Source organism: Sceloporus occidentalis, unplaced genomic scaffold (assembly GCF_023333645.1).
Source record: "Sceloporus occidentalis isolate IW3139 unplaced genomic scaffold, rSceOcc1.0.p SCAF_4, whole genome shotgun sequence".
NCBI lineage: Eukaryota > Metazoa > Chordata > Lepidosauria > Squamata > Phrynosomatidae > Sceloporus > Sceloporus occidentalis.
In genome coordinates, this window is record NW_028316984.1 from 166,178,768 (window position 1) to 166,193,233 (window position 14,466).

At 42.6% G+C, this 14,466-nt stretch overlaps 1 protein-coding gene across 3 annotated transcripts in view; it reads right to left on the minus strand.

Moving 5' to 3' along the window:
• Nucleotides 1–12,032, minus strand: part of VIPAS39 (VPS33B interacting protein, apical-basolateral polarity regulator, spe-39 homolog) — a 32,531-nt gene extending 20,499 nt beyond the window's left edge. The window contains exons 1-7 of one of the 3 annotated variants that reach the window (XM_089522289.1): nucleotides 11,895–12,032; nucleotides 8,655–8,747; nucleotides 7,483–7,579; nucleotides 6,020–6,154; nucleotides 2,723–2,761; nucleotides 2,146–2,210; nucleotides 191–247 (exon numbers count right to left, since the gene is read on the minus strand). In XM_089522289.1, the coding sequence (XP_089378415.1) occupies nucleotides 191–247; nucleotides 2,146–2,210; nucleotides 2,723–2,761; nucleotides 6,020–6,154; nucleotides 7,483–7,579; nucleotides 8,655–8,747 (486 nt within the window). In that variant the 5' untranslated portion in view covers nucleotides 11,895–12,032. The other 2 variants (XM_089522290.1, XM_089522291.1) reach the window with 2 other exon arrangements.
• Between the last annotated feature and the right edge of the window lie 2,434 nt (nucleotides 12,033–14,466).

The window sequence follows — 14,466 nt, forward strand, 5'->3', positions numbered from 1 at the left end:
GTGTGATGGCAGCAGCCCATGTCTTACACAAATACACTGCTGGAAGGACAAGACCCTCCACAAACCCAGATGCCAAATCTGTCCCTACATCTACTCTGGGAAATAAAGCTCAATTCCATCTGGAAAGGTTCCCTAGCTCTGAAATACAGAAGGACTAACCCTTTCAGAAACATGGATGAATACTACTTACCTTTCCCCTTTGTAGCCGTCTTACTGTGTCTCTAGGGCTCCAGTCACTGTTGTAATCCTGAAATAAAAGGATACGATAACCGTAAGATTCCTGTAAAACCTCCAGTATTTTGAAAAATCCTGTCCTTGCCATGTGCCTGCTTCCAGGTCAGATGACTGGGAGAGGGAGTAAAGAAGGGGTGACATGGCTTGCATCATACCAAATAACTCCTAGGATACTTTAACTGTACATGCAAATGTGTGCCAATCCAGGAATACAGCATAATATCAGCAACAGCTTGGAAATGTAGATCTGAGAAAGCTTTGTGGAAAAGAGATGTATGCTTGAGAGAATAACTACTCAGGAGATGAAGAACTATATCTCTGATGGTGTGGGTGAAGTGAGTACAATCTATCCTAAAGCAAAGGTTAGCCATCTCTGATCTAGTTCCTGGTTGATGTAAGTCCCTATAATGAGCTTTCCAATGAGCTTTGTTCACTTGCATAAATATTTCCAGAATTCCAGAGAATCCTGGCTTATTTTCTGTGACTTATGCATTCACCTGTGCAGCCCAATAGGTCCCACTTAGCTCCTTCTCAAATGAGTGGCTGCTGAACTAATGAGGAACTGAAAGTTCAGTGTTATATTTGAATCAGAGGCCCTGACTCTTATTGATTGTATTTGCCATAAAGTTGGCCTCCAAAATTCAAACACTACACTTTAAATAGCTTTAATGTCTTTTCCAATGGGTCATATTGTCTCACTGATATGTTCAAAATATGATAGCCTCAATTTAGTCCTTTCGGCATCTAGTGAGAGTTCAGACTTGATTTGCTCTCAGATCTATTTGTTTGTGTCAGTCCATTGTAGAACTCTCCTCCAGCACACTTAAAATGAGCTGATTCTCTTCCTGTCAGTTTGCTGGCTCTTACAAAACAGAATAATAACCCAGGGTTTATTCTTGCTGAAGATTTTTAACTTGTATGAAAATGACAGGCTACATGCTTCATTTCAAAGATAAACATTAATCTTTCAGTTCCTAGTTAGTGTTGTTTCTCCCATTAGTAGAAAGAGCCAAGCGGAGGCAATCAGTCTGCACACATTATCAACACATGTTCTCTGAAATTCTGGCTTACTTTTGCTACATGTGCCCACATGAATTCAGCCATTATGTATATTGGAAAAATTAACATATCATATTCACTTTATCTTTATCTAAGATTGTTTCTATATCATCTTTCATTTAAAAAAATACCAAAGTGAACAACAACAAATACCAATTCAAACAATAATAAAATATTTGCTAAAACCACAGGATAGATGACAAAACCATCAGGAAAACACCGGAGTGAATCAACAGGCCTGTAGTTGGCAGAGAAAATTTTCCAAAGTGGGCAGCCACTGTTTCTCATTGGGGAGATCATTCCCTATAATGGGTGCCACAGCTGAGATGGCCTTCTTCATTCTTTCACACTTTGACCAAATGAATTTCACTAAGCCATGATACATCAAGCAAGGTCCAGAAGGAGAAAGTCTCAAAGAAAAAAAATGACCGAAGTATGTATTACTTCTTGTCTTTTCTACCTAATAAAAAGCCTCCCAAGCCCTCTGAAAGGTAGAAAGGGTATTTAACCTTCAAAGGACAAATCCTGTGTGTACTTACTTGGGATTAAGCTCCACAGAACAGATTTTAAAAGTAAAAATCCACAGGATTGTATTGCAAGCATCCTGTACTCCACCATAGACTTACAGAACAATCTTATGCATATTTAGTCAGAAGTGAGTGTCAGTGTGTTGAAATGTTGTCTCTTTTCAGAGAAGGCTTTGGGACATTTTACAAACTGACACTAAACAGTCCTTTGACAAGCAGCAATGAAGTGAGCATCCACAGTCAAGAACAAGGATTGATAAATCAAGTCGAATGTTCTGCACCACATAATTTTGTCCTTAAATGAAGCTCTCCAAAATACACCTACCTTGTAATCTGCTTTTGGCCTGCGCAGTTCTGGGGCATAATTTTTAAAACTCGTGTCTGTAAGAGCTGAAGTAGAAAGGACAGAATTTTATTTATTTAATATATATCTCTCCTTCCTTCCATGTCATTTTGGTGCACCAGACAGCTGAAAATCACTTTTGAAAATAGATAGTATTAAAAGAATAACCACACCAAAGAAAGAAAAAACATTCCAACCAGAACCAAACATAAAAAGAAAATAGCAGGAGCAATCTTCCGAGGACACAATTTGTAGGGAAAAGGTGATATATTGATATGTTGGAATTCTATTTATTAAAAATGTATTTAAAAATTTATATCGCATCCTGTAGCTAAAGCTCATGGCAGCATACTGTAAAACTAGCTTTCTCAATTTGTGTCATAATCCTATATAGACATGTCATACTGAACTCAAGAGGGTCCACCTCTGTATGGCCATATATAGGATTGCTCTGTTAGATAAAGAGATGAAGAAGGTGGGGTCAATTTTCACTACACAGCATAAGAAATATCCCTCCATTCATGAAAAGTAGGGACAAAAAAACTAACAAAAACCTTACCATCTGAAAGTGACTGAAAACTCCCATGCTTGTTCCTTCCTGAAACAAAAGAAAAAGAAACACTGGAGAATAAACTACAGATTTGAGAATGGGTACAGACTACAGGTATGAAAATTCAACATCTGCAAGCTCCCCTGTTCTCTCAAGAAAATGTAGAGTATTTTGCCACAAAGCTTGGCTATTACTAGATCAGACTCAGAAAATGTTCTCATCAAAGTTCTGCAGGGAGAGTGCCAGTGTGATGTAGAGGTTATAGATTTAGACTGTAAGCCTAAGGGCAGGGAACTGTCTAATTAGCAATCTGTAAACCACTCTGAGAGCATTTCTAAAGAGCAGGATATATATACAATAAATAAATAAAAAATAAGAGCGCTGGACTGGGAGATCCAGGTCCTAGTCATTACTGAGCCATCTTGGGCCACTCAATCTCTCTTAACCTGATGTACTTCATAAGTTTTATTGTGAGGATAAAGTATGCTTGCAGAGAGCCAAATATGCTGCTTTGTGTTCAGTGAAGGAATGGTAATAAAAATGTAACTAATAAAAAAATAATATGCTATGACATCATCCATCCAGCCTTTAGGGTGAGCAGAAACAATTATGCCTGCCAGAATTTTGTAAGCCCTTTGGCATCATTTTCCTTTGCTTCATCTTTTACATCCTTTATTACATGCCTCTAGGTTTTACCCTCAACCTATCCTTGGGTCATATAAAAATCTGTAATTTTGACCCCAAACTTGCCCTTGACTTATATGAAGTCAACTTATAGTTGAATGTATAGGGTACATGTCAGCCTTAATATTTCTCTATTATTAGATGTGAATGCTTGTTGGTTATCTTTGACCACAATTTTGCAGTTCTGGTAGCCTCCTTCAGTTTGAGTTTTATATTCAGATCCTTCCTGTGTAGTAGATGTACATTTGTACTCCTATATATTTTTTATTTTATTTTATTTTATTTATTTATTTATTAGCAGAGTTATATGCTCCCCATGTACCTTGTTCAAAAGCTAAAAAGCATGTCTGGGAAAAGGTATAAATCTGCTTCTAAACAAAGTTTGTGGAGAATATGTGCCCCATTTCAGTGGAATGAAAGCCTGTCTTAAAAGGTAAACTGTGGTTTTTCTTTCTCTCACTGCAGTTGTAATGAATCAAGGAACCCTTGCGAAGCTGAGATCTGTGTTTGCGAAAATGGAGAGGTTACATGTAGCCCATGGGTCACATCCTGCCACTCCAGGATTACTGAATGTACATGTGTCCTTCCATATTCGCTAGGGTTAGGGGCACAAGACTCCCGTGAATATGGAAAAACAGCAAATAACAAAAACACCATGTTTTTACCCGAGAGGACACATCTCTAGGAATCTCTAGGTCCTCCAGTGCAACTCTATGGTCAACTTCCGACAGACACTGACCATAGAACTGCACTGGAAGAGCTACAAAGCCTAGTAAAGTATTCTCTCTAGGAATCTCTAGGTCTTTCAGTGCAACTTTTGGTTAAAGTTGACCATAGAGTTGCATTGGAGGACCTAGATATTCCTGGAGAGAACATATCATCTCCGACTAATGCAGTGACTAGGGATGGCATCTCTCCTCTAAATGCCTGTCTGGAGTCGGTAATGGGCTGGATGAGGGAAAACAGACTCAGTCTGAATCCAGAGAAAATGGAAGTACTCGTGATAGGTTCTCCAGGCCCAGGAAAGGAGATTTGTCCACCTGTCCTGAATGGGATCACGCTTCCCCTGAAGGACTCAGTTCGCAGTCTAGGGGTGCTCCTGGACTCATCGCTCCACCTTACTTCTCAGGTGGATGCGACAGTCAGGAGCACCTGTTACCAGCTTCGGCTGATACGCCAGCTGTGACCCTACCTGGGCCGGGAGGACCTTGAAACGGTGGTGCACGCTCTGCTGACCTCTCGGTTGGATTTCTGTAATGCACTCTACATGGGGCAACCCTTGTACCAAACCCGGAAGCTTCAACTAGTACAGAACATGGCAGCAAGGCTAGTCACTGGATGCTCCAGGACTAGCCACGTAACACCTATTTTGCAAGATCTTCACTGGCTGCCCATTCGCGTCCGGGTGCAATACAAGGTGTTGGTTATTACCTATAAAGCCCTAAATGGCTTGGGCCCAGGGTACTTGGAGGACCGCATCTCTCCATATAATCCGCCCCGCACTCTCAGGACAGTCGGGAAGCAATTATTAAGGGTTCCTAAAACGAGATATACCTCGTCCTCGCAAAGGGCATTTTCTGTCTCGGCCTGTTTAGGAAGAAAATTAAGACCTATCTCTTCCAACAGGCTTTCTCCCATGTGTCTTGACATCTGTTCCCCATCATATATGCTGCTTTCCAGCTAGTTCTGTTTTTTGGCTATGGTTTTTAGTTCTGTGGTTTTATTGTGTTTTTTATTCTGGAATGTTTTTATGATGTTTATATACTGTTGTCTAAATTGTATAATGTTTTATACCCTTGTTGTAACCTGCTTTGATCTCTTTTGGAAAAGCGGGCTATAAATAAACAGTATTATTATTTATTATTATATTAATCAAATCTGTGAATAATCAAATCCGAAAATATCAAATCCGCAAATATGGAGGGATGAGTGTATTAGTTAACTCTGAAACCACCATTCTGCAGTTTGCTCTGGCTTGAGTATCTCAGGAGAGTTGGTTAAAAACCAAAAAAATTACAAAGCACAATCATGAAGCCTGCTCACCCCTGAACTGATCCCTTGTCAGGTACACAGAAGGTGAAGCATTCTAGAAAGGGAAGAGTCTCTTTGCAAAACTGAAGCCAAGATTCTCTTCTGCACAGTTTAATTTAATAATATAATAGTACAGTTTTTAAAAGTGGTGTGATCTGTTTTTTCTCTTGTATTTTTTAAATTATGTTTTAAATGTACAGTTTATCCTTCCCATTCACAGGGTTCAGTTCCACACACACACCCCACCGATGAGAAAAAATGTAGATGTTCAAGCCCCATTACAGTCAATTAACAGCAATGTGTGCATGACCACACTGGCACAGCTGCATAGATGCACCACCACTGACAACAGGGAAGAGTGATCTGCAGATGCTTGAGTCCACAAATGGCTTGCCCGCCCATACGGCAAGCCCACTGTATTCTAAACCATTTTTAACTTTTGTAAAGTAAGTGTTTTAGGTAAACTTTCATCTTCAAATGTTGTAAGCTACCTTGCTTCCCATCCTGAGAGAAAAGCAGGGTATAAAATAACTAAATAAATAGTTTTAGGGAAAAGGCTGTCTACTAAGCTTCTAATGAACAGCCTCCCACCTTTGAAAAAGCTGCTCAGTGAGTAAGAGGAGGCTTGCTTGGGAAATCCCGATGAGCCCTTTTGTAGACTCACATCTCTCCCCTCAGAGCTATTAGTGCTGCTGGAGACAGTCTCTTTGATGGACCAGGAAATGCCTATGGAGAAAGATAGAACAATTTTGATCCATTTTCTTACCAAGGACAACATCTTTAACATTCAAGAGCAGAAAGACATTTTTGTTCTGGAATATCAATTACTTACTATCTTGAGCCTACTTCCTTTGTTCCTGCTTTTATACATAACACCATCATACAAGACCACCTTAATATAAATTTGCTATTTAAAATACCTATCATTTTTGGAATAAATAATATATTTGGAAAACAAAGGATTCAGATTAGGAATACTTGCAGTCTTTCCCAATCTCATACTTTCCAGATGTGTTAGACTGCAAATACTGTCATCCACAGCCAGCATGGCAATAACATTAGCTCTGTATAAACAGTTTCTACTAACTTAGAAAACTACGTAGGCATTTCCTTACGTCAACTGGTATCAAATGCAGTGAAGTTGTTGCAAGCACCTGAGAAACAGTAATGCTTATTTATGGAGCTATCTCTAACTGAGCTAGAACAATGCCTGAGGCAGAAATGGAACATTCTTTTTTACTAACCAGTTACTAAAAGCAAAAATAGATGCTATTTCATGATATTAAGATGAGCCAAGATCAAAAGCAAAATAATAATTCAGTTAATGACTGAAGCAAAGGAGTCATTTTGTTGTTGCTGCTATTAAACAACTGGGAACTGAAAATCCTTGCTGACCTACTCCAAATAGCCAGTGCAATGGGGCAGCCAGTACGGTACAATAATTATAATGTTGGTCTAAGACTTGGGACAGTTTCTATTTCCCACTGAGCCATGATACTCTCAGGATGACCCTGGGTTTCTATTGGTCTGACCTATCTCAGAAAGAATAGCAGGGAGAAACTGACAATGTAATGAACTATATCACAACAATGTACCAAAAGAATAAAACCACAACTCTAACATATATACAATGATCATATATTTATATGTAGTAACCACATTGCAATAATACTGCAAAACACAGAATACACAATTCAAAGTGCTATAGGGAACTATATATCCCAAACTATGTCCATGTGCTTCCTCTGGTCCTCATGGCCTCTGTTGCAGTAAAATGATTTCCACAAGCAGTAAATGGCAAATTGTTCCACAAATGGTAGACAGGTAGCAGATAAAAATGGAATGTGCTTCTCTCAGATGTCTACAACCTCTGAATCAGAAATATATTTCTACAAGTCATAGACAATAGTCCACACATTAATGGTTGCAGCAATACAGAATCCATTCAGATTTAGTCTTGCACAATCTTGCCAAAACAGTAACATCCATTCAGATATAAAGAAAATGCTTTTACATGCTCCCCACAAGCCCATTTCTGGTTCTACTTCACTTACTGCCTACGGGCTCTCCACTCCAAGTGATCTTCTCAAGATCATCATCATCATCTACAATATCTCGGAGGCTGTTCACTGCTCGCTTGGACTCCTTCAACTACGAACAGAACTAAGTTTAGAACAATATCAAGCCCTGTTTAATCAAACTGAAGACTTTTTTCTAAACAGCCTATGACCTAGGTATAGATGCATTTGGTACTTGTATACAAACTAAAATAATCTGAGGTGACATCTTTTTGTTACCTAAACTACAGAAATCACAAATTACAGTATGCACAATTAATGTCAGAAAATATCTGTCAGATGAAAATGTTGGTGAAAAGTCATAGATCAAATTTGTACCATGTTTCAAATAAGATACGAGATTTGTCCTAGAATCCTATTGCAATATTTTAACTTGGTACAGATTTTTTTCAGTTTTTCAAATATTTGGCAAAATGTATTTTGATAGTACAGTCTGTCCTTGCCTTACACGGGGGATCCATTCTGGATCCCACCGCGTAAGGCGAATTTCGCCTATGCTTGAGCCCCATTGGAAACAATGGGGCTCATGCGCAGCGGCGCGGCGGTGCAGGAGCGCGCGGGGCGCAACGGGCGCGCACGCCCATTCAATTGAATGGGACGCGCCGCCCCTTCCGCCCCGCAGCTTGAGCGCGTATGCTCAAGGCCGCGTATGGCGCGCCCGTGTATGGCGCCGGCGCGCTGTAGTAACAAAAGAGCAAAAGAGTCTTTGGAGTAGGGACTACTGGTAATGGATGCTATGACAGAGGGCCAGAAAACTTTGCATGACACTGAAATTTTGAATCTTGCAAAACCAAACTAACTTTCAAGCATATATTTATAACCATAAAAATTAGAAAGATGTGCTTTTATTGAATGAAGATTACTTGTTATTCCAGTTCTGTGCCAGATATATGTAGTGGCACACCACAGCAATAACTGATATCCATAAACACAAGATATAAAAGAATTATGCTGTGCGAAGATTTTTCTTTGCCATAAGTTTCTTGACAGGAACACATATTTTAGCTTACTTAAATTATTTTGATTGTCCACTTGCTTTAATGTTATTTGTAAGCCACCTTAAGATGTTTTGATATAGGGCAGGATATAAAAAAATTAATCAATAATAAAGATGTGCATGGTGTTTAATCAGCTTGTTTAAACTGTACCTGGAAGAGCTCATCTTCTTCATCATCAAAAGTGAAGGCTTTACATTTGGAACTGTGCCAATATTCTTCCTCATCAATTTTTGTTCTGTTCATCTGAAAAGAAGGCAAATGATCTTTAAATGTTTGCATATTTGCTATAGTCATTTAAGAAACAGTCTCTGAGCACTTCACTGAGCAGTAGCATCCACATGCTTCTCAGAACACACTACACAATCTGCCATCTCTAACCTTTAACTTTTGTGATCTAGTTGTATATGTATTTTAATCCAGTTGTGCATTCCTATATGGCAGAAGGTTGGATCTGATGGCCCTCTCTAAATCCATGATTGTATGAAATATTTTTGCACTTGAATAACCAGTATGGCCAATGGTGTGGTATGCACCTCTGGTGGGCTGAACACTCCCCATGCCCAGCCAGGTACACAGACCTTAAGGATTTAATTACATATTCCGAAAACAGTACCTATCTCACTCAATCAAGTGTAGAAAAACATTGACAAGGTTCCAAAACACACTGCAGAAATAAGCCAGTTTGAGACTGCTATAACTGCTCTGGCTGGGAACTGCAGTTTGTTGTGGCACAAGAGTTCTCTGACAGAAAAGGCTCAATGTCTCACAAAACTACAGTTTCTAGAATTCCCTAGCATTGAACCAGAGCAGGTAAAGCGGTCTCAAATTGGATTATTTCTGCAAGGTGTTTTGGACCAAGGCCAGACTGAACAATCTGCTAGAGAACAGAGCCTGAAAAGCAAGGCCCCATACAGACAGGCCAAAATAAAGCTGCTTCGGGTCACTTTGGAGGCATGCTGTCTAAATGATGCATGCGTCCTAAGAGTCCGGAAGCCGTGCCAAAGCCACGCTCCAGTGCTAATGCATAACTTAAACAGCATACCTCCAAAGTGACCTGAAGTAGCTTTATTTTGGCCTGTCTGTATGGGGCCAAAGTTGCAGAATACCCATGGACTACCACAGATCCTAATTAAGCTACTAGAATGAATTATCAACTATTTTCAAAGCATCCTGTACAGTAACAATTTTTAAACACAAGTCTTGGATGGTAGGCCTGTTCAGTGTCACAGAGAGTACTTGATCTGAAACAGCTGTTCAATAATGACAAACAGACCACCTCCTGGGTGATCACCCAGGACACAAAGCAAGCAATAAACCCAGGGAGCTAGCTTGTTTTCTGCTGCTGCAGAGAATAGGACCGGGAGCAATGGATACAAGCTACAGGAAAGGAGATTCCACCCCAACATTAGGATGAACTTCCTGACAGTAAGGGCTGATCGACAGTGGAACAAACTCCTTCCTCGGAGTGTAGTGGGGTCTCCTTCCTTAGAGGTTTTTAAACAGAGGCTGGATGGCCATCTGTTGGGGATGCTTTGATTGAGAGTTCCTGCATGGCAGAATGGGGTTGGACTGGGTGGCCCTCGAGGTCTCTTCCAACTCTATGATTCTATGATCATACCGCCAACAGATGGCCATCCAGCCTCTGCTTGAAAACCTCCAAAGAAAGAGATCCCACTGCACTCTGAGGCAGCATAGTCCACTGTTGAACAGGTTTGACCATCTGTAAGATTTAGGTGGAATCTCTTTTCCTGTAGTTTGAATCCATTGCTCCAGATCAGGGGTAGGCAACCTGTGGCCTGTGGGCTGGATGCGGCCCGGCAAGGCCTTGGGACCGGCCCCAGCCTGTCCTGCTGCCGATTGCCGCCGGGGCCTTTGGCCTCTCGCGCGCAGGGGCAAGGGGGGCAATTGTCTATAGAAGCCTCAGAAACATGCATTTATATTAACATTTTTTTAAAAAATCAGCAATTTTTTTTTGCGTGTCCTCCACTTTTTTTTTAAAAAGTGTCCAAAATGTTGTCCTACATTTGTCCCGGTTTATTTATTTATTTAATTATTTATTTTTGGGCTTCGGCCCCCCCAGTTGTCTGAGGGACAGCAACCCGGCCCCCGGCTCAAAATGGTTGCCTACCCCTGCTCCAGATCCTAGTCTCTGAAGCCGTGGAAAACAAGCCTCTACCCTCTTCAATATGAAATCCCTCCAAATATTTAAACATGGCTACTATGTCCCCTCTTAACCTCAGGGTTAACATTCCCGGATCCTGTTCTCTGGAGCAGCAGAAAACAAGCTTGCTCCCTCCTCAATATGACAATCTTTCAAGTCTTTAAACAGGGCTATCATATCACCTCTTAACCTTCTCTTCTCCAGGCTAAACATCCCCAGCTCCCTAAGTCGTTCCTCACAGGGCATGGTTTCCAGACCCTTCACCATTTTTGTCGCCCTCCTTTGGACATGCTCCAGTTTCTCCACATCCTTTTTGAATTGTGGTGCCCAGAACTGGACACAGTATTCCAGGTGGGGCCTGACCAGAGCAGAATGCAGAGGAACTATCACTTCCTTTGATCTAGGCACTATAATCCTATTGATGCAACCTAGAATGGCATTGGTTTTCTTGGCTGCTGCATCAGATTGCTGACTCATGATCAACTTGAGGTCTACTAAGGTCCCAAACACACTGCAGACATACTCCAGTTTGAGGCCGCTTTAACTGCCCTGGACCAATGCCAGGGAATTCTGAGAACTGTGCCTTTGTGAGGGATTGAGCCTTCTCCCTCAGATGCTCTGCTGCCTGCTGACCAGAGTGACCAATGTCCTCACTGCAAAAGAGGACAAGGAACCCCCCAAATGTAGGGCAATCGACAAAAATGGAGGGCATGACCGAATAAAAACTAACAAGACCGACGTCGCTGTCAATGCATGCTTCTTAGTGAGCGATGCTCCACATGGCACTGGAAAAGGTAACACAGAGAAGAAGAAGAAGAAGAAGAAGAAGAAGAAACAAACATGGAGGACACGGCCGAAGGAAAGCTGCCAGGTGCCCTTCTCCCTCCCCGCAAAGGAGGACAACCAGGCAGCGCAAAATGGAGGACACTGCCAACGCGCCCCTAGAAAGACAAAACCCACGCTCCTTAGTCGTGCTTGAAATGGAGGACGTTTGGAGTTCCTCCTGGACAGGAAGGCTGGGATGGAGGGCGCGTCCGGGGAAAGGAGGGCGTGCCTAGTCACCCTGGGCTCAAAACCCTCCTCTAAAGATAGACCCATGCTTCTTAGTCATGCTCACAATGGAGGACGTTTTGGGATTCGACAAGGCTGGGATGGAGGACGCGTCCTGGAAAGGAGGAGGGGCCTGGTCATCAGACCCAATCGCTCCCCCGAAGCCAAGCCAGGCCTACCCTTGCGAGAGCGCTGTCAAGCGGGGACCCAGCCCCTCACTGTCGCCCTCCTCCGCTTCCCTGCATCCTCCGTAGCCAGGAAGTGAAAGGCGTGTCTTCGAAAGGCATCACGGGAAATGTAGTCCACAGCCCCACAGTCCACAACAAAGCGCGCCCACCGCTCCCGGCCCTGCTCTGTGTTCTGACTTAAAGGCATTCACGCCGAAGGGAATTCGAACTACGGAGTCCAACGGAGCCCCACAGAAGCGTGTCTCTTCTCTTCTTTCCCGCTCCCTCTTGGCTGCTCATGGCGCCGCCATGGCTACGGGAGCCCGAGGAGCCAAAACTCCTCAGCGACGGGACGAATCGAAGGCGTTGTTGGTTAAGGGGTTCATGCGTAAGGCGCGTGAGGGACTAGACTCTCATAGCGCTGCTCTTCCACTTTCACTGCTCTGTTGCATTCTGGGATTTGTAGTTTAAGGAGGGGGCGTTTAGAATTCTCAGCCAGAGAGCTCTTAGGCCTCACTGGACTACAAACCCCAAAATGCAACAGAGCAGTCAGAGTGGAATGGCAAAGCTATGAGAGTGCAGTGCGATGATGCCGCTCCTTATTCTGTCTGTGTTGTATTTTTAATCTTTGATAGAGAGGCAAGATATAAATATTTCATCTCATTCTATTTTACAGCCTCCATTAAGTCATGCTTTTTAACTGATGGCGACCCTCCTAAGGCGATCCTGTCGCAAGGTTTCCTTGGCAAGTTCCTTCTGAGGCTGAGAGCGTAACTTGTCCAATGTCACCCATTGGATCTTCATGCTGGAGCAGGGAGTTTAACCCTGATCTCCAGAGTCATATGGCCCAAAACACACTGCAGAAATAATCCAGTTTGAGACTGCTCTAACTTCCCTGGCTCAGTGCTAAGGAATCCCGGGAACTGTAGTTTTGTGAGACATTGAGCCTTTCTCTGTCAGAGAAAACTCTGGTGCCACAACAAACTACAGTTCCCAGCATTCCCTAGCACTGAGAAAGGCCAGTTAAAGTGGTCTCAAACTGGATTATCTCCGCAGTGTGTTTGGGACCTTAGTCTTAAAGGTGCAACAAGACCTCTCTACATACTGATACTACATTATATAGGCCTGTGATTCCCAAAGTCTGGCCTTCCAGGTACATTTGGGACTTCAGCTCCCACACTTCCAAATCATTGGGCAAGATGGCTGAGGCTTCTGAGAGATGAAGTCCTCCACAAAAACCTGGAGGACCTGAGTTTGGGACTCACTTCCGCTGCGGGTGTTTAGCCTGGAGAAGAGATGGTTAAGAGGTGATATGATAGCCCTGTTTAAATACTTGAAGGGATGTCAAATTGAGGAGGGAGCAAGCTTGTTTTCTGCTGCTGCAGAGACTAAGACCCGGAGCAATGGATGCAAGCTCCAGGAAAAGAGATTACCCTCAACATTAGGAGGAACTTCCTGAGAGTAAGGGCTGTTCGACAGTGGAATGCACTCCCTCGGAGTGTAGTGGAGGCTCCCTCCTTGGAGGTCTTCAAACGGAGGCTGGATGGCCATCTGTCGGCGATGCTTTGATTGAGAGTTCCTGCATGGCAGAATGGGGTTGGACTGGATGGCCCTTGCGGTCTCTTCCAACTCTATGATTCTATGAGTGGAACACGCTCCCTCAGAGTGTGGTGGAGTCTCCTTCTATGTAGCACCTTTGAGACTAACTGAAAGAAAGGAATTGGCAGCATGAGCTTTCATAGACTTCAGTCTACTTCCTCAGATGCATTTGGTGGAGTGGAAGCCAGGCACGTGCAAATACAGTGCACCCGCGTCATACGCTGAAAGCTGTATAAACTGAAAGTTTATAAAACATAAAACCCTTGTTGTACTCCCACCTCGATCCGCAGGCAGAGGTGGGAAATATATAAATAAAAACTATTATTATTATTGTTGTTGTTGTTGTTATAGTTTATTTATATAGCGCTGTAGATTTACACAGCACTGTATGTACAGACAATAAAATCTATAAAAATGAAACCTGCCAATGGCGTACGTTCTACAAAATACAAGACACATGCCATGGGTATGTGAGGATGTCAGTACAAACTACAAGCCCTTTGTGTATGGAAATCAAGTTGCAGGTCCAATTTTAACGGTCGTTAGTGCCCAAGGCATAGGAAATGGTTTTTTGCGCATGGGGATGAAGTGGCAGATCCAGTTTTGCAATGGGACTATCCTGTGGTGAGGGGAATAGATGAATATAGGGCGCCCCTATGAGGATGGGCTGCATAGGGTTGAAGTGTGTGTAGTGAGTCAGGAAACCATTGTCTTCCTTCAATCCATTGCTGAGGGACTGTAGTTTGTGGGTGAATTCCAGTTCTGCTTTTTCTCTTTCCAATCTACCTTCGTAGTTATTTTGTTCAAGGACCGCTGTTCTGAGGTCTGAGATGGAAAGCACAGGGAGGTTGAAATGTTCTGCCACTGGTTTTGGTGTATTCCCATTCCTAATGTCTGACTTATGTCCATTTTATCCTCTGGCGCAGGGACTGGCCTGGAAGGGCATTGCTGACTAACAGGGCTGTGTCTTTGAATTCTACCCAGG